Consider the following 22,046-nt stretch of genomic DNA (forward strand, 5'->3'; position numbering starts at 1 on the left):
ACTGATACGTTTGTGTTTCTGAGAGTAAACACACAAATACTAACACTCACACAGATTTACATTTTCTATGAAACATATAGTAAAAGCCAAAAGCAGTAATTAAACTTTTATACTTGAGTTAAATATACTTAAGTACTTACAGAGAGTATCCTCTTCTTTACTGCAGTGATCTACTTCATTAACTGTCTTTACTGTATATTCACTTTAATATATGACGGACACAGACTGTTAAGTGTCTAATCTTCCTGTCTCGTTATTGAAAACTTTAAAAAGAATATTAAAAAAAACAATTTGATCATGTAAAAAATGCAGTGACGCAGGAAGTACTGATGATATATGTAGTAAAAGTACCTGAAGATAAAGTACAGATGTAAGAACTAAGTAAAGTGTGACGTGGAGTTTTTCTAACCAGACATCAAACTCACTTTCTCTGACTCAGTGTCTGAGTCCTCACGGGGTCACGAGGCCTCAGGCTCCTGTTCACTGCAGAACAACCAGCGGAGGAATCACTGAGTCGCCCAGAACCAATCACGTTTCACGGGGCGAGGAAATGGGATCGGTTCCGCAAATGAAGGAAAACAATCTCGAACCAATCGATGGCCTGGATACACTCAGTGATCCAGGTCTGTCGGAGCCGAGGACCAGACTCAGTCCAGTCATCGCAGTCGTTTCACTGGAGAACGACTTTCATTTCTAACACTCGTGTGAGAAAACCGAGAATCACGAGATGAAAATACAAATGAAAGCACATCTCTATCCACTGCAGTTAAAATAATATGATTATAGTATTAAAGCAGTTGCACTTCTCAAAATCCATGAAAACAATGATGTTTCTGCAGGTTTCAACAAGTCACATGTCTGATACTCACATCTCATATTATTTTATTTCAGTCCCAGAACGACTGACACTTCCCCATAACTGCAGATAAACTGAAATAATCTGGTGGGATCTAAAAAACGAACCCTGTCCCAAAGACAAGTCGAGTGAACTGAGATGAACTCTGACCGAAGAGTTTGCAGACGATCAGTCATCGGTTCCACGTTGGTCTGATTTGTAGTTTTATTACAGCTCGTAAATATCACTGAGGCAGAACTACAACACAGATTACACACGATGCATGAAGCCAACACACTGAAACTCTTAAAAAAAACTTTTTAAATATAATTTTAAACGAACGTTAACATAATAAAGTGTTTAAGACCTAAAATATAGTATTTAACATCTGGTACGTAATATTTTTACATATTTTAAGACTTTTCAAAGTCTAAAAATTTTGATTATTCAATTGTGGGAAACCCTGAAAAGGACTTGATTACAAAGTCGTGGGAAAAAACGTAAAGCAAATAAGATGTTCATGTGTTCAGATAAAAGTTTTCAAGGCCGGTTTGAATGAATGAATCTCCAGCTCATCTGATCCCACTTGTGATTAAACCTGAACACGGAGCAGCTGCGTTTGTCTCCGTGAAGGATTCAGGTTCTCCTCGTCTGTGAAAACCAAACGAGAAGGCAAATTTGCATCTAGTTGCATTTGCATAAAAACTGATTGGAAATTCGTGATCTTTCGTTTCTGCACTGACTATTTGCATGAAACCAAAATGCCCCAAAGCTTCAAAATAAAAGATCTCCCAACACCTGAACAGTGTTTTGTTATTCCAGAGCTTTGAGTCTTTCAACTTCCCAGGTAAACTCAGATATTCTGCATCACCACCAATCTTCAGCAAACTCAAGAGTCAAAGAGAAAACATGCGTCATCAGAATTCTACCGGTGATAATAAACAGAACAGGGCTGATTCAGAACTGATAAAACCTTTATTTCACTTTAAATTGTCTTTTACATTTTGTCCTGTTTATAACATGTAAGGTGAAACTAGAGTTGGAATTTTTTTTAAAAGACATACACAAATCTAGTATTACGTCAATAACCAGGGCGGGAGGAGGGAAGGTGTCGAGGGGTTTTTCTTTTTTGTCGTTTTCTTATTTTTAAATCGGCGTCCTTAAGCTAAAGTCTAAATTTTTCACAACCACGTGCGCGCTAAGCAATAAAACCGTCACAGAAGCAAACTTTTTTTTTTTGTTGGTTTTTTTTTGGGGGGGGGGTATATTTTTTTTTTCCTTTTTATTTTAAGCAGAATACTGGTCAGTAAAAACAAAAAGATTTGAGATACCAGATATACAGACAGGATCGGTGCCACATTCACTACTGCATGGGATCATTTTTTTTCCTTATAAAGCGAAGAATAACTGCCTTTCTGTTCAGCTATCGAGAAAAAGAGCGGCAGGGAGGAATTATCGTTTTTTTTTTTTTTTAACTTTTAAATTTCAGTGCATGAAAACATTTGTCCCCAGCGAAAGAAAAAAAAACAAAACATTGAGACGTGACTCTTCTACACCTAGAGTGGAATGTCGAGATGGTTAATGACAAGGTTATTGTGACACTGATTATTCGACTGTTTCGACTTTTGATTCCGATCGACTGACACCCGCCGACGCTCCTCGGCGTCTCGTTTGGGATTTGTCTCCTCAGAACGAGTCATGAACCACGTGTGTGTGATTCCTGTCTGCAGATGACACAGTTGTATAGTTGCTGCTGAGCGTTTCCTCTTTTCCTACGAGAGAATCCGAGGGTCGCCTTCAAACCTACACACGTGGGTTTTTTTTTTTTTAAAACGAACTCCGGCCTGAAAACAAAAAAACCATGATCCCACTACAGGTTCTCTCTTCCACAAACAGATGATTGGCTGATCGGCTGCCAGCAGATTCGGCTACTTCAACGCACGTACCTGTTGCCGAAGGCGACACTGACACTCGCTGCCTCCTCGATTTTTTATTTTAGAGGAAAATATCCTTCGATTGAGATTTGGCCTGATTCAAACTCTTTTTTTTTTGAAACCGTGGCAGCAGCGAGTTTGAGTGTGAATCCACAGAGCGAACAACTCCCCCACTCGATGCTCGTGGTAGATTTATATGGTGATACACGGGAGGCATGCATTCCTATTGGCAGATCACACCGCTCAACAGCGAGTGGACATTTTCTGGATTCGTAGAACTGACGGGAAATCAGAGGGAGATGAGAGTACCCCCCAAAAAAAAGAAAAAGAAAAAAGGATCTGCTCATAAATGCCAAAGAATAATAACAACAGTATCTGACTGTAACGGCTTCAAGGTTTCTTTACAAGCAGGTGTCAACGAACAATATCGACAAAACCGTTGAGTTTCTCTAAAAGACAGATTTACAGTTAAGCTCTAAAAATGTTTTACAATTTTACAGTTTTCAAAATAACAGAACAAAGGGTTTGATTTGTCAAAGACACACAAACGCACACACACATAAAGAGAGGAAAAAAAAAAAAGCAACCGCAGAGGGAAATAAACAGGAATTCACTTCAGGGACAATACAGATGTTCAACAGCACCTGGACAGGAGGCGGATCCCAGGAGGCAGGCAGGTCCCGTTTGTTGTGAAAGACGTTTAAAATCTTCTCGAACATTAAAATGGAATGTTTTTAATTCTATTTAATAATAATCCGAATCGTTTAGTTTGTTTGTTTTTTTTAAAGCTCCAAACTGTAAATACGCAGAGTGGCTTGGAATAAAACCCCGGTCCCGGTTAGAGAGGAAATTAAAAGTGGAAAAAGCGGCGAGTGTTGAGTTACACAGCAGGTAAAACACGTTTGTTTTTAGGTTTGTCAGTGTCACAATACAGCCTTGTATAGGAGGAGGACCCTTCTGTATAAACCTCAGCAGAACGGCACTGCTGATCAAACACACCCCCGATCAATCCCAGCTCAATATCAATTCGACCATTAAATCTGGTGGAGGAAAAACTAAGCATCACAGTGTTTGTTGAAAATAAACGGACAGTTTAATAACCTTTTTTCGTTTTTTTGTAATGTGGAATAAAACCAGCCATTAAGCCAGTACACTAAGAATAGCCAAAAAGAAAAAGGGATGGACAACTATATAAATGCATTAACTCGCTAGAGAGGGGAGGAGGGGAGGAAGGGAAGGGGGAGAGAACATACCGAGATGTTAGGAAGGAGGGAAGAGGAGCGAGGAAGAATGGAAGGAATGGAGGAGGAAGGAAATAAAAACGAGGAGGATAAAAACGGGGCTTTGTGGATTTTAAAAACATGAATTGAATTTGTGGTTGTGGATAAAAACCCTCCCTGCGTGCTATAAGACGAGGCCGTCACCCGCTGGCCGGCCTTGGAGTGCCATGGTGAGGGGAGGAAAGGCCGGAGGGAGGAGGGATGAAGGATCTCGGGGTGACGGGGAAGGTTCTGTCGTCTTTTGTTTTTTTACCCCCCTCCTTTGTTTTTTCTTTAAATTGATTGGTGAAGGTCAGGTACTATTCATGCTGTTGGTTATACAGAAGGGAAGTCGGGAGGCTAGGCTTGAACGAGTGGGACGAGGGAATGAATGGGCTGTTTATGTGTACGAAGAGAGGAAGAAGAGAAGAAAGAGGAGGAGAGATAAAAGGAAGAGGAAGAGAGTGGGGATGGGTTAACAGTGAAGTGCGCTCTAGTTCTCTCCATCGCCGGTTTCGCCCTCATCTCCCTGGTTTTCCGATGTCCACAGCTGCAGAGGAGAGAGAGAGAGAGAGAGAGAGCGCATCAGTCATTCTGTCGCAGAGACGTGACGACTCATTACATCTGTTACGTTTCATCTACTTTGAGTTTCAACCAAATGAAGAAGACGCTTTACGTGTTCATACGAAAGAACAAGTTAATCACAAACTCTTTTCTTTTGATCATTTGACTCAGCCGAGCTGCAGCAGCTTTTCAAAACAAAAGAAAACGTACAGGACGATCTGTGTGGGTGTGATAGAAATTCTCCTTACGCGAACTCAGTGGAACAGAAAAGCTGTGAAAGTAGTTGTATAAATACAGTACTAGTAGTAGAAGTTGTAGTATCAGTAATGACTAAGGATGTAGAACCTTAGGCTGCTTCAGCTCCGTCAACAGACCAGTGAACAAAAGAAAAAGAAGATGAGTATTTCCTGCATTAAACGAACCAGGTCCATGTATTTTGATACGTTATCTTTATACCACAGCCTGAACAACATGTTTGGGGCCGATGCCGACACTAGGAAGTGAAAATGTTTTGACACTGACGTCAATTCATGTCGTTAGATGTCGTCATCAGACCCTTGTGGAAGCGAACATTGAGGTCAGGCAGGAGTCACTACACTGATAACTACATATGAATGTGTGTATGATGGGTTATATCTGTAAATCAATAATTTACAATCAACTCTTACAAGTCAAGTCGTACAACAAATCTGCATTTAAATTCATATTCGGATAAAAGACAGAATTTCATTAGTGTTTCTGAAGCCGTGTGTCAGAGTGTGAGTACTCACAGTGAGGTTGTCCCTTAGTAGCTGCATGATCAGCGTGCTGTCTTTGTACGAGTCCTCGTTCAAGGTGTCGAGCTCGGCGATCGCCTCGTCGAAAGCCTGCAGGGGGAGAGAGTTTCACTGATGTCAGTCTTTCTGAAAACGTATTTACATTGAAGTCTTTGCACAAGGCCGTTCACTGTGCAGATGCTTTGTTTAAGGGTTTAAAACTAAAATAATGCTTAAATGCCTGTTCACCCCACGGGTTACACGTCTGCCACACGAGGTTTCTCACGCATCAAAGCCACCAAAGAATTATCGTTGTGTGTTTTCATTCCACTGTTGAAAACATGAGGGTATCGTTGGAGCTCGTTTTTAAGTCGACCTTTCTCTCAATCCAGTCAGACCGGAGTTCCAGATGAAATCTCAGACAGGGTCATTTAACTGGAGGCCTTTAGATCCTTTCACATTGTTCAAGAGGTTTTGTCCGGTGCTGCAACAGTCGCCCTGTTGTCGTGACGTCCTGACTCTGGGCAGAAGCCACTCGGGACCTTCTTTAGGACTGTTTCACATATAAACACAGTGTCATGCACCCACCTGCTTGGCCAGACTGCAGGCCTGGTCAGGAGAGTTGAGGATTTCATAGAAGAAGACGGAGAAGTTGAGGGCCAGGCCGAGCCGGATGGGGTGCGTCGGCTGCATGTCCTTCTTGCTGATGTCGAAGGCGTTCTGGTAGGCCTGCTGAGAGTTCTCTACCGTATCTGCACAACGCACATAACCAGCGGTCACATATTCTGCTGCACACTTTGATCACATCAGCCTCAATGATACACGTTTCACCAAACTTCACAAATCTGTACCGAATATGGTTGAGGACACGAACCGACAACTTCATGGTAGTTGGAAGCTAAACGTTTACAAGTTAACAAGCAGATGTTTAACATGTTAACATTTGCAGATACAGATAAGGAGTAAATAATTTCCAATATAACTAATAATACCAATATACATGTGTATACATTTTAAAAACGGAAATGATTTCCAATGGCAACTGAGGCTTTTGATACCAAATATATAGAACTTGAATAAAGAGAATATACGGATAAACTGCACTAAACTCTAAAAACATTAAATTCTAGAATGTGGCCCAAAAATGACTCCACAGCTCCTCAACTGGTGACGGTTGGTGCAGGTTGTGATGTCAGCAGCTCAAGCAGTTCAATTCTTTACAGGAAGTAATGTAATGAAGAAGTTGTTTTGTAAGAAAACTAGAAAGAGGATATTCTGAACAACACAGTTAACACCAGCAGAGGGAGGCAATAATAATGTTCTGGTGGCCACAGGAATCTTTCATTCAACCGAGGTCGGGCTCCTGAGTCAACATCACTGTGTTCAGCTGGTCGTTAACATGAGTCTCATTCAGCTCCAGGGCTCAACATCAACCCAGTCTCCTAAATGATGTTAAACACTGTGACTTTATATCCTCGCTCCTGATTTGATAATACCCTGCTTCTTACCCTGACAAACTAAGAGTGACAGGACAATGAGAACATTTTTGGGTGATCACTCACCCTTCTTTGAGTCCCCAGAGGCCACCTCCGACAGGTATCTGAAGTAGTCTCCTTTCATTTTGAGGTAGAACACCTTGCTCTCTGCCTGAGATGCGTTGGCTATGAGGAATTTGTCGAGCAGATTCTGAAGCAGACAGAAGACAAGAAGGGTTTGTAAGAATTGTGTATTGAGAACATTGAAGGACTCTGCTGTGGAGATCACATGATTTTCTTACAAACGTACAGACAGTCAGAAGCATCATCACCCCCCCCCCCCCCACAACAAATATGCCTTGTCTTTCCTTAAGTCAGATTTCAGGAAGTCGCAGTAGACTTAGTTTTTCCAAGTTCATAAAGCTGTGGTCTAGACTTAAGGGACAATGGAGTGGATGCCCAGTTCATAAATGACACTAATTTGATTTCATAATTTATTTAATATAGTTTTATAGCTTGCCTTAAAAGATATTTTTGGAAAGGGTTTCCAGAAAGCAAGACTGCCCAGGGCAGGACGAGGAACAGGAGGAGGCAGGGAGAGAGCAGTGGGAGCAGAGGACAGATGATTGTGACTGCAGCTCCTCAGTCGACTGCTAAAGGCAAACAAATGGAATAGCAGGGACTTTTTTTTTTTTTTTACAGCAGTAAGAGGCAATGAAGCAGCAGCGTGCCAGTGAGCGTGAGGAGAGAAATTACATCAATTTGTTTCTCATGATTCTGACTTTTTGGGAGTGGAAAGACAACTGAGAATCTAGAGTAGATACATATTTGACAAACTGAGGTGAAGCTGTCGTTGCTTGTTGTTGTGTACCTCCTCAAATTCAATGTAAGGCATTGATGCCTGTTATGTTTGAGCACGAAGCTTCGTATTTTTGAAAGATAATTAAAAAGACGATACAGATACATGTACATTTATCACGTTTATTTGAAGCACCACAAATTGAATTCACATTTGAATAATTAAACATGGAAGTTATTATAAATCGCACAGAGGGTTTTATGCCCCGGGATTTAGCCATTCGATGAGTATGTTGCCGGTGGAAAGTATCCCACAGTGCTTCAGCTGATGCTCTGTTCCCTCCTGAGGGCATCTAGTGCACTGCTGTCCACATCATCAGCATCTTCATCCTCAACATCATCAAGTCGTATCCACTGCAACACAGAGATAGCTTGTAAGGATGCCATCAACTGTGTCCGGAGGGAGACTGGGAGCTGGAGGAGATGAACACTCCAGTGCTGGTTAATGACGTCTCAACCGTTGTATTCCCAGCGATCCTCGGCAGGCAATTCCCAGGACGGTGAACGGTTTTCATCAGGAAAGCCTCGTCTGTCACAACCACAAATGGCACTGGTTCCAACTTTGACCTCATGTCCGAGAGGTTTGTTAAGAGGCCCTCGTCCAGCATGACGGCTGCTGAAATCTCCCACGTCAACAGCCAGATACCGGAAGGGTGCATCCATCGTATCGGGTTGGACCATTGAGAAGGTACTAGAAAGAGCTGGTGTTTTAAATACACGTCTTCATCTGAGTGTATAACACAAGCTGGTGAATTCCACAGCTCCTCCATTTTACCTGACATGTGAGTTTCCCCTCTGTCGTGCCCAGATGAGTGCAAGTGTCACCAATGTGGCAACGGTTGACTCACCGAGATAGAATCTGCAGCCAATGGTTGTAAAGTCCTCAGGGATGAGGAGTCTGGGGGAGTTTGGAAAAGGGTCGTTCGTTTCCTCACAAAATCTACTTAGATCAATATAATTTAAACTGCAGTCAGTATTAAAACAAGATACCTAATCTCAATGTCTCTAGAAATACAGGTTATGATTTAAGGGTAAACTTATATAAGCAATATTACTTAATTTATTTGAACACAGTATGTTTTTACTGATTTCTGCTTTAGACTCAAGCAGAGCAGAGCGTTCACAGTCTGAATAAGCCAATGTGAGTATTTCAGATACCTAGCTAGTTAGACTGAACATTTTGGCCTCCCTATGAAAAACACCCTCGAGCAATTTAAACGTGCACAACTTACCTCAGACAGACTGAACTGAGAAATCCTACCACATGACTGGAACCAGCCACGATGGAGCTCCAGCTCCTGTGTTCAGCGGTGAGACTTGTCCTCTACTTTGTAAAATGGGACAAATCCCAAATTCTTCTTTTGCCAAGTGAGAAGCAGAAGGACAAGATCATTCCGGGATGATGTTGAGTTTATCAACCTATCTAAAGAAGGAGCTGGCACAAAACTATTCAAACCTCTTGATGAATTCATTTTAACTTATTTACCACGCCCCTCAGGGATACATTTTGAAAGTACCTTGCATCTTATTGGGTTAATATTTAAAATATATATATCATGTCTGTAGCAAATATCACCTAGATTAGCATTATTTATTATTTCTTACTTTCCATTGTAGGGTTTAAGAAGATCGACGTCTGTGTGGCATCAAATCACAGTTTCCAATGTCCTAATGTGTGATTTTTAAGCAGCTGGTTATTTTGTACATTTTGGAAATAATTAACAGTATAAAAAATGAGATACTGACAATCCCTTATTTGACTTATTCCTGGAAACATGAGATTCTAAAACACATAAATGTTCTTTTGATTCCACCAGTAAAAAGTATTATGAAAGGTTTTTTTCCCCCCACTTCTGACAGATGCCATAGTATAAAGTGTATCAATGTGCTGGTGGTAAAACAAAGTTAGCTGTATGTGGATATGAAAGAAAGGAGTATTAATAGTTATATACCCTCATGTACTGAGTCACCTGATAAATGTGTCCTTCTATATTTGTTCATAGCAGAAGAAACTGAGTGCAGTTTGCTGACGGGGTGTCACCTTCTCACAGCGTGTGTTCTTGTTCGGTCTGCTGATGTTCTACTCATCTGATCATTTGAGGGAAGCTTTTACCCAGATCATGTGATCAGGCCGACTTTACCCCAGAGCATCTCCTCACTGAGACCAGCTTTGTTCCAGTGGTTACATTCAGATCTTTCAACCACTGAGAGGTCTGTGTTAATCTGCTGACTTCAGTCAGACTCGGCCTGGGTATGTCATGGAGACGTCTTAATGTAAACCAGACTGACATCACCGTGATTAAGTTAACGGCCGAGTCATTACTTCATTAAACTCATAAATGTATTTGATGTGTGGGGCTGTAACATTTTGGCCTTTTTCCGATTTGTCAAACATCCCAGTTTGGGTAACAGCATTTGACCACTAGAGGGATGTCATTTCTACCAAAAATTAGGTCGAAAGAATTGCATGCTATGTAAAATTCGTTTGATTTGTTTTAATATATTCAAATATCCCCCCCAGTTGCTACTCTAATCGTCTGTGGTGCCTCCTCCTCCGCACAAATTTGTTGTTGAAGAGTAGGACCGATGCAGGGTACAACATATTTCATTTCTTTGCCATCTCCAGCGTTAAACCCCAAATACTCAACATACATCTCAACATAAATCTTCCTGTTATTAAATTTTTGTCTATAAAACATCCCAGCCTACTCAACTTTAACTTGAAACCAACTAGGATGTTCCCACACCCAGGTGGAACGGTTCTCATCTACCCATCTCATCAAACTGACTCACAAACATGCTTCTGTACTTACCTGTCCTCATTCCTTCAACTGTTACAGTGCCAACTCGGCATGACAAAGTAGGCAGCCTGAAGAATGCAGCTGCTCACACGCCCAGTAACCGAGCTGTGTGCTTAACTTACCTGCCAACCGACCAGTCCATTTTTTAAAATGTGACAACTACTGTAAAATAATCCTGGTTTATTCATGTTTCCCATTTTTTATTTTAAAAGCAAATCTAACTTTTTCTTCCCTGTTTCAATGTGGAACAAATAAAATACACTGTCTAATACACCATCTAATCAAATTATTTCTTTGCATGTATTTCCTTCCATGAGCACCAGTGGTTTGAGGGAAACCAATACCTCTGTCATTTCTTTTTGTTCAAGGTCACTAATATATTTTCTGTCCTGTGATGCTTTTCAGTCTGCTCCTTCCAAGACTCCTGCTGCTTTAAGCACAGCACATCTCCACCCATCCTTCCCTCACTTCTGTCCTACCGCACTACATCACTGCAGAGGCTTCCAGTTTGACCTTGAAGATATTATTAGAAGTTAGCTCAGGCGCTAAAAATTTGAGTCTGCTTTGACCTTGAGCAGTTCCTGTTCTAACCTAGCCAGGACCTGAGAAAGTAAAGAGCTGTTCATGAGGCCTAAATCATACTCAAGGCCTAATCTGTTCAAAAACTGCAGATAAGAACAAACTGAGTCTAGCTGCAGGTTATTTTACAGTCAAGCAAGATTACAGAGCTCTGCTTCTACTGATGCACTTAGCTTGAGAGACTGACCCCGAAAAAACCTGTTTTTCTTAAAGATGCACAGCAGAAGTTACACTTGAGGTCGCTGAGACTAAACAGCACCAACATCTTTGTGTAGCGCAGCGTTTCTTTAACGGTTTTCCCCCAGACGCTCAGGCTGCAGCTTAAAAGCATATCAGCAACGTTAGTACTAAACATTAATAAATCCCTTACCTTTTTCTTACCTCAAAATAAAGGTAAGGGGGATTTAGTCATCGTTTAATCGTATCTGCTGCAACATGCCCACACCAGTGCAGTGTCTTACTCTCTCTCTTTTTTTCCTTTTTTTTTTTTAATGCAAAGCTATTTTCAGTCTGAACACCTGCTCAGGCCTCCGCTGCCTGCGGCCACTTGAAAAACAGTCGTAACAGAACATAAAATGTTTTCATGTTCTGATTCCTAATTTTTGGGGTTTTGTATCTAAGTACACACGACCCAGCGACTCCTCCCTGCACACACAAACTGTGGATGATTTCTCATGACTTGATGCAGTGCAGCCTCGTTTGCTTCTGCACAGAGTAAATAAAAAAAACATGAAGCCAAGATGCCAAATGTGTGAGCAAGGCGAAAAGACTGAGAAGAAAATTAAAGCTATGTTTGACGACTCAACAGCTGCCAGTGCTGCTGCCAGCAACATTATCACTGTCTCCACGAGTACCATCATGTGACTGCTATTCTTCCCTCAGCTGAGAGGGATCAGCTCTTCCACTGTCTCTCCTCCTCCACTGCTCCCTCTTTAGACCTTCTGTCTCAATCCTCCCTTGTCTCCCTCCCAATCTCTCGCAGCCCCTTGCCCGACGCTACCATCCCACTCCATACCAGCACGTCGTGGCAGATTTCTTGGAGTTCAGACTCGATCTTCTCGCGGTAATCACGGGCCATGACCTGTTTCTTCTCGTTCCCCTCCGTCTTCTGCTCGATGCTGGAGATGACGCGCCAGGATGAACGACGGGCCCCCACCTGAAAAAAACAACCAAAAAACCATCAACCCAAGACTAACAGACAACATGTTCTGTTCATTAAAGGATAAACAGAACAGAAACAAGACTGAATATGAAGTAATTATGAATAAATTAATATTCTGTGTTCATTTGGGTCAAAGTTATTTTACTAGTCCTGCACAAGACTGTGTTCTTCCTCCTACCCCCACCTTGACACCTGGATAATTTTTACCTGTCACAACCAATCAAATAGGGTTCCATTGATTTTCTCGTCTTTTAATCGGGTGATAAAAAATAGTCAGAAATACGTTTTAAAAAATCTCATCTTATATAATATCACAAAATCAAATGAACAGAAGCTGCCTCAAGGTACGTCCTTGAAAATGAATTATATAAATCAACTTGCATAATGTAATAATTCCAGGTCTGTTTGTCTGTGGTTTGCATATCTCAAGAACCGTTTATCTTATCTCCCCATTTGTCATGTGTATTGTTAAAGGTCCAAGGAAGAGAAGAGTCGAACTAGAGTCAACATCTCTCTGTAGCAGCGATGACAAGGAGTTCTGCGTACTGGAGCTTCACTGAACTTTGAATAAACAGGTGAACGGCTCTTTGCACTGACTGTTGTATCTCCGTCATTGAAGCACACAGTCTGGGTGTGGCGTTATTCTGGTGATACATCTTAGTGCTCAGTCTTCAGTCTGAGCTTTGGTTTTTGGCTGGTGGAAGCTCATTCTCTGCAGCAGATGGGGTCAGGTCAAAACACATCTTATGGATGATTTAATTGGCAACTTCGGATTGGCTCGTTTTTTTAAACCACATTTTTAATAATGAGGCTTAACAGGTCTATTATTAATTATTTCATTTTTAAGCATTTTATTAATCATCAATTTCTTGACTTCAGTAAACTTATTCTCTGAACGTTTCCTTTTTTCTGTCTGTGACGCACTTTGCAATCTGCTTTTTGGAAAGTGGGCCATACAGGTTTCCTTTTAGCTCACCTGATAGAGCATGTCCCAAAAACAGAAGTTTGACTCTTTCTAGTGTGGTCACAGGATCAGGTCATATAGGACTTTTGTTATAATGGTATTTATAGTCCAGCCACATTCAGATGGTGGTGCACGGTAGTGTTTGATGAACCTTTTATGAACCAGAGCATTGAAAGTGATGCAGCGTGAGGGTCAGACTTGAGTTCATCAGTAGCATCTTCGACTGTCTAAAAGAACAATCACTGTTGTCAGAGTGTTTGCATTGATCTGTGTTATTTTTTCATACTGGTTATCAGTCACCTCGTACTGAGGAGATCCTATCGTGATGTGGCGGTGCGGAATGCAGCGTGTTTCATAATTTGTATTCCATTGAGTCCCGATGGATTGCTTGAGGAATTTCTTTAAGCTGTGCTGCATGTTTGAAATATTTGACCCTTCCTTTGCATTGGTCAGCGGTTCATACAGATCTGATTTCTTGGCCAACACATCTGGAGCATGTACGCTCGCCAGAATGACGTTCAGGATGTTTCCGAAACAGAAGGTTCCTGACGTTCTCTCCATCTTCGAAAGGATGCGAAGAGAACACCCTTGAAACAAGACCCGAGCTGTTGTTTGTGTAATAGATGGTGCTGATACGACAGCAGGGACTTCAAGCAGACGTCTCTTGTGTTTTAAACAAGATGAACTCAACTAAATTCTTACTGCCTCTATGAAATAAAATCCCAATCTATTTTGCCCATGGCATTAGAACATGTGACTGTGCATGAAGATCTGCCTCCAGATTATAACAAGTGCAGCTCAAATGCAAGTTCTTATGTCCCATCTAAAAACAAGTGAGTGACTCACTGCTCTCCTTGTTTGGTTACGGTTAGTATTAAAACATGCAACACCAAAAGTACAGGCTGCTACTTTGAAGAAAAGGGAAACCTTGACGACAGATAGAGCCACAGTTCTGGAAAACATGAGGCTGATCTTGCATAATTTGTGCCTCAAAGTTAAACTATGAAATCTTCATGGATAAAAAACACGAAAAATTAAGAACATTAAGCAAAGGCGTCCTCACTATCAGAGGAGCTAACAGCTTTACTGTCACAATAAATACTATAAATATACAACAGCAGGGGAGCAGTCTGCTGTGATTGCACTAATACTTAGGAGAATAACTCTTCCTTTCAAAATTAAACTTTAATGAATGTTGAGCCAAGATAAGATAAGCTATAAAATGGAGTCCAGTGTGGCAGCCTGGACATTAAGTCCCATTTCCTCAGGCCCCCACAGTTACAGTTCCAAAGACATTTCTAGAAGTCCTCAGAGAAAACAGAGGCTGAAACCTCAGAGGGAGGTTTTTCAAGCACAAACAGGTGTTCAATCGTCATCTCGAAATGCACCACAGGTGTTTATTTGTGGGTGTGACAGGATATAGGGGCACAATGTTTTGGCAATGAAACACTGCAGCACACACACACACAGTTGAATCACAATATAAATTCAGTGTGCAGTGCAAATTGGGAGTTAAGTACCAAAGAGTTATGTTTTCATCTTTTCAACTTTGACAGCTTTCACAGACATTTATTTTACAGGCACAGAAAATTGGTATCGACCCAAAATGGGTCTGTGAGAGGCTTTTAATTCCTATTTAAGTCTCTTCATTTCATCTGGAGCTGTTGTCTCAACAAACTCACAGTAATAGCAAATCTTTACGGCATTCCGGGTGTAGAGTTGTCTTGGACTCAATCTGAGCTTCTGAGGGAATCTACTTGTATTCGTCATGAATTCAGTTTGAGTTCTTACTGCCTGTACATATTGTTTTGCTTTGTGACATCCAACTGAAAATAATTGAGGTTTGTGGTGAACTGAGGTATATGTAATTCTAAGTCTATATGACAATGCAATTATTTGTGCTTTGTTTTACCCCCAAAAATCTTTGACAGTTTTTCATTAGCTGACTGTAGTTACACCCTGACAGATTTGTGGTGGTGAATGAGGTGGGTGGGGGTTTGGACTTTAAAAAGATGCCTTACAACGTTCTTGTAGGCGACGGAGAGCAGGTTGCGCTCCTCGTTGCTGAGCTCCAGGCCCTGCTCCGTCACGGCCTTCATGGCAGCCGCCATGTCGTCGTAGCGCTCGGCCTGCTCTGCCAGCTTGGCTTTCTGCACCAGGTCGTTCTTATCCATCTTTTAGGCTGGAGGGGGAAAAAAAAAACAGGGGAAAGAAAGACTTTACATCCACCAGCTGGGACAGGCAGAAAAAATGGAAAAAAAGAAGAGTTGGAAAGAGTCGAGAGCGGCAATGACAATGGTTGGAACACGTGAGAAATACAGTAGTGCGAGATCTGTGCGCCCGTTAAATGGGTGGAGCATGCTCAAGAAGGGAAATAAACGACAAGGACAGCCAACCCAGTGAAACGGATACTGTGTCATTTTGTCGAGGCTGAAACATGAGTGAAGAGACTTGATTTGTTCCACAATCAGACGACCAGTACTGGTTTGGCAGAAGCTAATTTAACTGAATCGATCCTGAAAGCACATATAAAACAGCAATGACATGACAGCTCTTCGCAAAATGTCAAAAATCTCTTCACGTCCAGTGAAATGGCTGCTCCCAGTTATTTCGTCCCCCGGGGCTTCCTGCTCTCCAGATGAATCTGTAGGTCTAAGTAGGCCACAGCCTCATCTACATCTCCTCCTTATCTACACATCACTCTGTAAAGCCTGTACTAAGCACTCCGACCAGTTTAAAGCATCTACATTACTTGTATTCATTTAAACAAACGTGTAATTATATTATTTCTATATATAAACAGCTGCAGATTAAGTTACTTTACTGTAACGCTTGAAGTAAAATATGTCAAAACCAGCTTCACCGTCACATCTCCACAATAAAAGGTTTCTGTTCTGGGTGCGTAACCAAGTAACCATTCCACCAGAGAAACCCAAACATCCCCATGTTGCAATCAATTTGACGCTTACCTGACCTCTGAGCGCCCTGTGGAAGTAGATTGATGATTCCCTACGTGAGCAAAAGAGGTGCAAGCTATGATGAATACAACAGAACAGGGTCACCATGGCATAGACGCATGTGGTTCAAGTCAGAGATTCTCAAGTATCTGGATTTTTTTTTTTTTTTAACAGGGAATTTTATTTCAGATTTCAGGGACATCACTTTAAATCCGAAATTCAAAAATTCATTTTGACGGAGGACTTCCCGAGGGGACCATCACGACACCAAACCATCTCAGGAGCGGGTTGTGGAGATGTTTTTAAGCTGCAGATGGCAACGTAACAAACAAAGGCAAAGCTGTTTGTTGACTTTGAACCATAAAAGTCTCTTACTCTTCAATGACTTTCCACCTTAATGAGGCAGAGGAGGCACCACAGACGAGCAGAACTAAGCGATTAACCTTGTCTGACTGCATACGTTGGAGAGACGTGTGTATTGGAATACATTTCAACGCATGCCATTTACGTTGGGTTCTTCTGTTTCAGTGAACACGGTCTCTAGTCGGAGAGTTAGTCCAGTCAGAGTTATTTAACAGTGGGTTTCCACAGATACTGAGGTCTGAGCTAATACAATAACCATTAACGTGACTGACAGAAAATCAATATGGAAGCCTAGCCAGGAAAAAGGAGGACTGTAAAAACAGTGTAAAAAGAATGTGGTCTGGATTTTTTTTTAGTGTTCTATCAATTACTGAGACATGAAAATTATCGATCAGTTACAGTAATCGATTCCAAAGGAGGTGTCAATACAGACATCACCCATGGGCCTTGTACTGTATTGTTTCACAGAAAAAATACATATACTCACTCATATTCTTGACACCTCATTAAATTAATGACACAACAGATATTAGTCACGTCACATGCGGGTTTGGCAAAATGAAAATATTTACCAGGAGTGTTAGAGGATTCAAATACCCATAAGAACACCACTATAGAATAATATCACCAACAGTATAATTACATGACATCTTGAATTAAAAAAGCATTTTCTAAATGTTAGCTATGATAGCTATTGACTTGAAGACAGTTATAATATATGAAGGTTATGTGTGAAGGAGCATGTGTTAATTATCCCTTTTTACGGTCGAGGCCTCATTCCCAATGCTGATTGAAGGGCTGAATCCCAAAAATCAATTATCTGCTGATATTGAGTGCAGTTCCATTAGTTTACCAAAAATATAAATGGAGCGGCCATTAGCGTATGGGACCTTTGTGAATTCAGAAGGCCCATTTCCTCCATTATCAGGAAGCTCATTGAGACGAAACCTGAGATCTCTACAATTCACCAGTGTTATGGTTGCCATGAGGACATTATGATTGCTTGGCAAATCTCAAATGCCGAAAATCACCAATACTATGTGTTCACTCTTAATTGTTTGAGTGTAAGAATTTAGAAGTGCATATTAATCACAAATTGTATGAGACATCATGTGATTTAGATTTCAAAAGATTTGACATCTTACTATGACTAATTGTGTATCTTGTTTAAGATTTTAATCTTTTTTTACTTAATTCTATTCTGTTTTTACCACAACTATTGTTATTACGTGGGCAGAGTGTAGGTCCAACCAGAAGGTCAGCACTTCGATCCCCAGTCTTCCCCATCCGTATGCCGAAGTGTCCTTGGGCAAGATGTACTGTATCTTTGTACCTTTGACTAGAAAAGCGCTATGTAAATACAAACCATTTACCAAACCATTATGTTAACCAGTTAATATATTATATAGCCTGTGTTGAACAAAACCATCTTAATACATCAGTTCTGATTCTGAGAAATTAAGTTGGTAATTATCACCTTTCTGTGGTATTGTCTTGATCAGATTATATAATTCAACCATTTCAATAAGAGCCTTACTAGGTTAACTATTTCTGTTCTCCATTAGGTAACTGATCTTATCTCCCTGCAGCACCTTTCAATCACATTCCTTTAAGAAAATTGTACAGATACTAGTGCCAGAAATCCACCTGACCATGTGACAGGTGCTTCGATGCAAAGCAACCTGCAGTAAATGCATTAAAACCACAATGATGCAAGAAATACACAGGAAAAAAGAAGTACTTCAATTAAACAATTAACTAAATGCATGTTCGGTGCTATGGTACATACAGTACTTTTACTTTTTAAGGGCTATTGCTTGTTTAAACAAATAACATACACAAGACAGTGATTTATTTTGAATGGAAAAACCAGAGAATGACAAAATGTATAGATTTTGATATTCTGGTGAATTTATTCAAGCCAAGCATCAGATTTTGGTTATTTAAAATTAACCTGTTGGTGGTTTCAAGTTCATTATGCACATTTCCACAGAAAAATGATGATTTCAGGAATAGAATTCCCACATTTAAGTTTTGAAATCACACATTTCACATTCGTCTTTTGACGTGGGCTTTCACTGGGTTCTCTCAGGTGTGTCCTCACAGCAGCAAAGCCTCTTACAGGCAGATACAGAGTCTATGAAAGAAACTCAAACACGGTTCTTTATATAAAGTCGACCAGGGGGTAAATCTTAATGTCTGCACGTGGCATTGAATCGGTGTCACTCTCACAAACGCGTAATGCCTCCGAGGCGAACCTGTCTCATTTTTAGCATCCTCGCGTTAGCATTTAGCATCGAGCAGAACGCCATCGCGGACACGGGCGCATTAGTGGCTCGTTAGTGCACCGCCGCGGTGACCCACACGTCGGTTAAAATCGATCCACCCCGGGCCTCTTCCGTCGGCCGCAAATCGCCCGAACTCGACGCTAACCCACTGCACGTCCGCGGTGCTGTTGTTGCAGCGCCGTGAAAAGGCTAACAGGCTCATGCGCACCGAATAAAAATGGACAGCAGCGTCTTCTAACAAGCGGACATGAGGCGCGATGAACGGCTTAATAAAAGCAGCCTCCGCAGAGGCTTCGCCCGCTGACGCCGAGCAACCGTCCCCGCGCAGGCCCGAGGAGACCCTGGGCTGCACCGCCGCCGCTGCCTCGGCCTGCGATCAGCTACGCCCTCCTTGTCGCATTCCCCTGCGGAATTTTAAAATGGAGAGTTAGATTACCGCCACCTAGCTTAGCATGCTAACTGAACATCAACGCAACGGTCGTTGACTAGATCGGCTAGCTTAGCGGCTAACGGGAGCTGACCCAGTTCGGTGGGTGAGACGGCGATGCAATGCGCTAAGAGCCGAAATGGGCGGAGGGTAAAAAAAAATAAAAATAAAAAATGCCGCTGCGTGAGAACGATTATATAAAACACAAAACCACGAGATTATTAAATATGAGCCCGAATCAGCGGGGGAGACTCCCGGGGAAGAGGGAGGGTGCGTTAGCTTACATATAGATTCACTACGCCATGACAGAGCTCGGCTCGGTCGTCGACAAAAGCACCGTCTAAGCCGTAAATGGGGCGGTTAGAGCAGCGTCCCGTTATAGCCCGAGGCGCCGGGCTGGAAGTCCGCTATGCGCCGTGTGGCGGCGCTGGCACCTGCGCCCGGAGGAGACGTCTCGGCTGCGCTCACGACGGCCCGGGGCACGGCCGCTGCTAAGCTGTCAAAATGGCCCAGCTCGGGTACGTCTGCTCCCACCCCGCACGGGCACCCTTGGCTGGGCACCGCGCACGGAGGGGAGCGCGGGAGGGAAAGCGTCCGTCCGCGGCGCACTCGACCGCGGGGAGAGCGCGGACCGCCCCGCGGGTGTTTATTTCGGGGGGTTATTTTCTCGCCGCTGAGGCGCAGCGCTCGGCCTTAAATCCTCGCACCCAGCCCTGTGCCACAATGGGCACCTTTCGCCGCAGACGCAGGGAATGAGGCCACCGCCGCGGCCGCAGTTCGCCCCGATAAAAACTCTCCGCGGACGGGCAGAGGAGACATTAATCGAGTGATATGGAGGGGAACTCACATTTGGAGCGTGCTCGGAGTGCCGATTGAAGTCTCTGGAAGATGCGAGTTTATCAAGCCGTCCTCCGCTCGCTGCTCAGGGTCTTCAGGGCAGTACCACTTCCGCCTGCTCTGACACTTCCGCTTCCTCTGAGCCGCACCCCTCCCCCCGCCAGTATCCATGGCGACCGTGCCAGGGGGTTTCCTAAGCATCTTGCGAGGGGCTTTGACGTCATGAGGGCCATGGCAACCGCGGCAGGATGACGTGCGCCGGTCTCCGTGGCAACTGTCTCCATGAGTTCACCATCGTGTCAGCTGACTCTGATTTTATTTCTTCACAGGGTTCACACTTTAAAACGAACCAGGACAAAACGTCCAACACGCTTTAAATGATTCACGGTACGTGTTTATAACATAATCTCTGATTCAGGTGAACGACGACAGAATCAACGTGACATCTCGTTTCAGTCACTCACTCGCTGATCTCCAACTTAAAGCCTGAGATAAGAACAAACTGGATTTGCTGTGTTGCAGCAGCAGAGGACAGTCCAAAGAATCTGCAGGAGCAATAAATAAACACTGAACAGAAATATTCATCCGGAGAAGACGTCTACAGAGGCCTGTCGCTTGCTGCTCACTGATATTTTTCTCTTCACTCTTTCATCCAAATCTTCAATTTAAAAAAAAGCTTTCTAATTATTTATCTTTCTTTGAGCAAAGCTGCAAATGTTGAGCAAAATAATATTTTTTTTTACATCCAACAGAGAATCTCATTAAAAAACATGTCAACATTAAGCATCTGGGGTTTTGTATCAAATTGTCTCTTTGAATCTTAGACTGATGGATTATTCATCATCCATATACATTCATTCATCCATCCATCATCCATCATCCATCATCCATCATCCATCATCCATCATGCATTCATTCATCCATCCATCCATCATGCATTCATTCATCATTCATATACCATCATCCATCATGCATTCATTCATCCATCCATCATCCATCCATCATGCATTCATTCATCCATCCATCCATCATTCATCATTCATATACATTCATCCACCATGCATTCATTCATCATCCATATACATTCATTCATCATCCATATACATTCATTCATCCATCCATCCATCCATCATCCATCATTCATTCATTCATCATCCATATACATTCATCAATCCATCATCCATCATGCATTCATTCATCATCCATATACATTCATTCATCCATCATCCATCATGCATTCATCCATCCATCCATCATTCATCATGCATTCATTCATTAATCCATCACGCATTCATTCATCCATCATCGTCCATCCATGATCCATCCATCATCCATCATGCATTCATTCATCATCCATATACATTCATTCATCCATCATGCATTCATTCATCCATCCACCATCATCCATCATGCATTCATTCATCCATCCATCATGCATTCATTCATTATCCATATACATTCATCCATCATGCATTCATTCATCCATCATGCATTCATTCATTCATCATGAATTAATTCATCATCCATATACATTCATCCATCATGCATTCATTCATCCATCATCCATCATACATTCATTCATCATCCATCATGCATTCATCCATCATCCATAATGCATTCATTCATTCATCATCCATCCATGTCATCATATCTATCTATCTCTATGTTTTTAAAAACAGCAAATAAGATTTTTCAAAGGAAGTATTTTTTACAGGAGGAAGTACAAATGATTATGAGACGAGTAAAATACAAAGTTTTTATTTTTATTTCTCATATTTACTTTATTTACTTCAATGTGCTGCCTCTCTGTGCTGTACTCTTCAATAACCACTAGGTGGCAGTCAAGACTGTAGATTTAATGTGGATCAGTCTGACCTGAACTTCATCACTGACAGTAGATTGAAAGAGTAATTTGTACGACTTACTACTAGAAGTATATTCTATGTGCATCTATTCCTGCATTTGTCTTTTCATGTCGAATTTACCAT

The 22,046-nt window shown here is 41.9% G+C and overlaps 1 protein-coding gene across 2 annotated transcripts; it reads right to left on the minus strand.

Annotated features, from left to right (window-relative positions):
- Nucleotides 1–1,791: 1,791 nt before the first annotated feature.
- ywhaba (tyrosine 3-monooxygenase/tryptophan 5-monooxygenase activation protein, beta polypeptide a) lies at nt 1,792–20,245 on the minus strand. Of its 2 annotated transcripts, XM_020105211.2 has the most exons (8): nt 20,069–20,166; nt 16,156–16,195; nt 15,208–15,368; nt 12,076–12,216; nt 6,910–7,033; nt 5,936–6,099; nt 5,363–5,458; nt 1,792–4,578 (listed from the first exon to the last, which is right to left on the minus strand). In XM_020105211.2, the coding sequence occupies exons 3-8, from the start codon at nt 15,358–15,360 to the stop codon at nt 4,522–4,524; spliced, it is 735 nt and encodes a 244-aa protein (XP_019960770.1). In that variant the 5' UTR covers nt 15,361–15,368; nt 16,156–16,195; nt 20,069–20,166; the 3' UTR covers nt 1,792–4,521. The 2 variants fall into 2 exon arrangements, with proteins under 2 accessions (XP_019960770.1, XP_019960769.1); XM_020105210.2 differs by lacking the exon at nt 16,156–16,195 and having other exon boundaries at nt 20,069–20,245.
- Nucleotides 20,246–22,046: the final 1,801 nt, after the last annotated feature.

This window comes from Paralichthys olivaceus, chromosome 2, assembly GCF_024713975.1.
Source record: "Paralichthys olivaceus isolate ysfri-2021 chromosome 2, ASM2471397v2, whole genome shotgun sequence".
NCBI lineage: Eukaryota > Metazoa > Chordata > Actinopteri > Pleuronectiformes > Paralichthyidae > Paralichthys > Paralichthys olivaceus.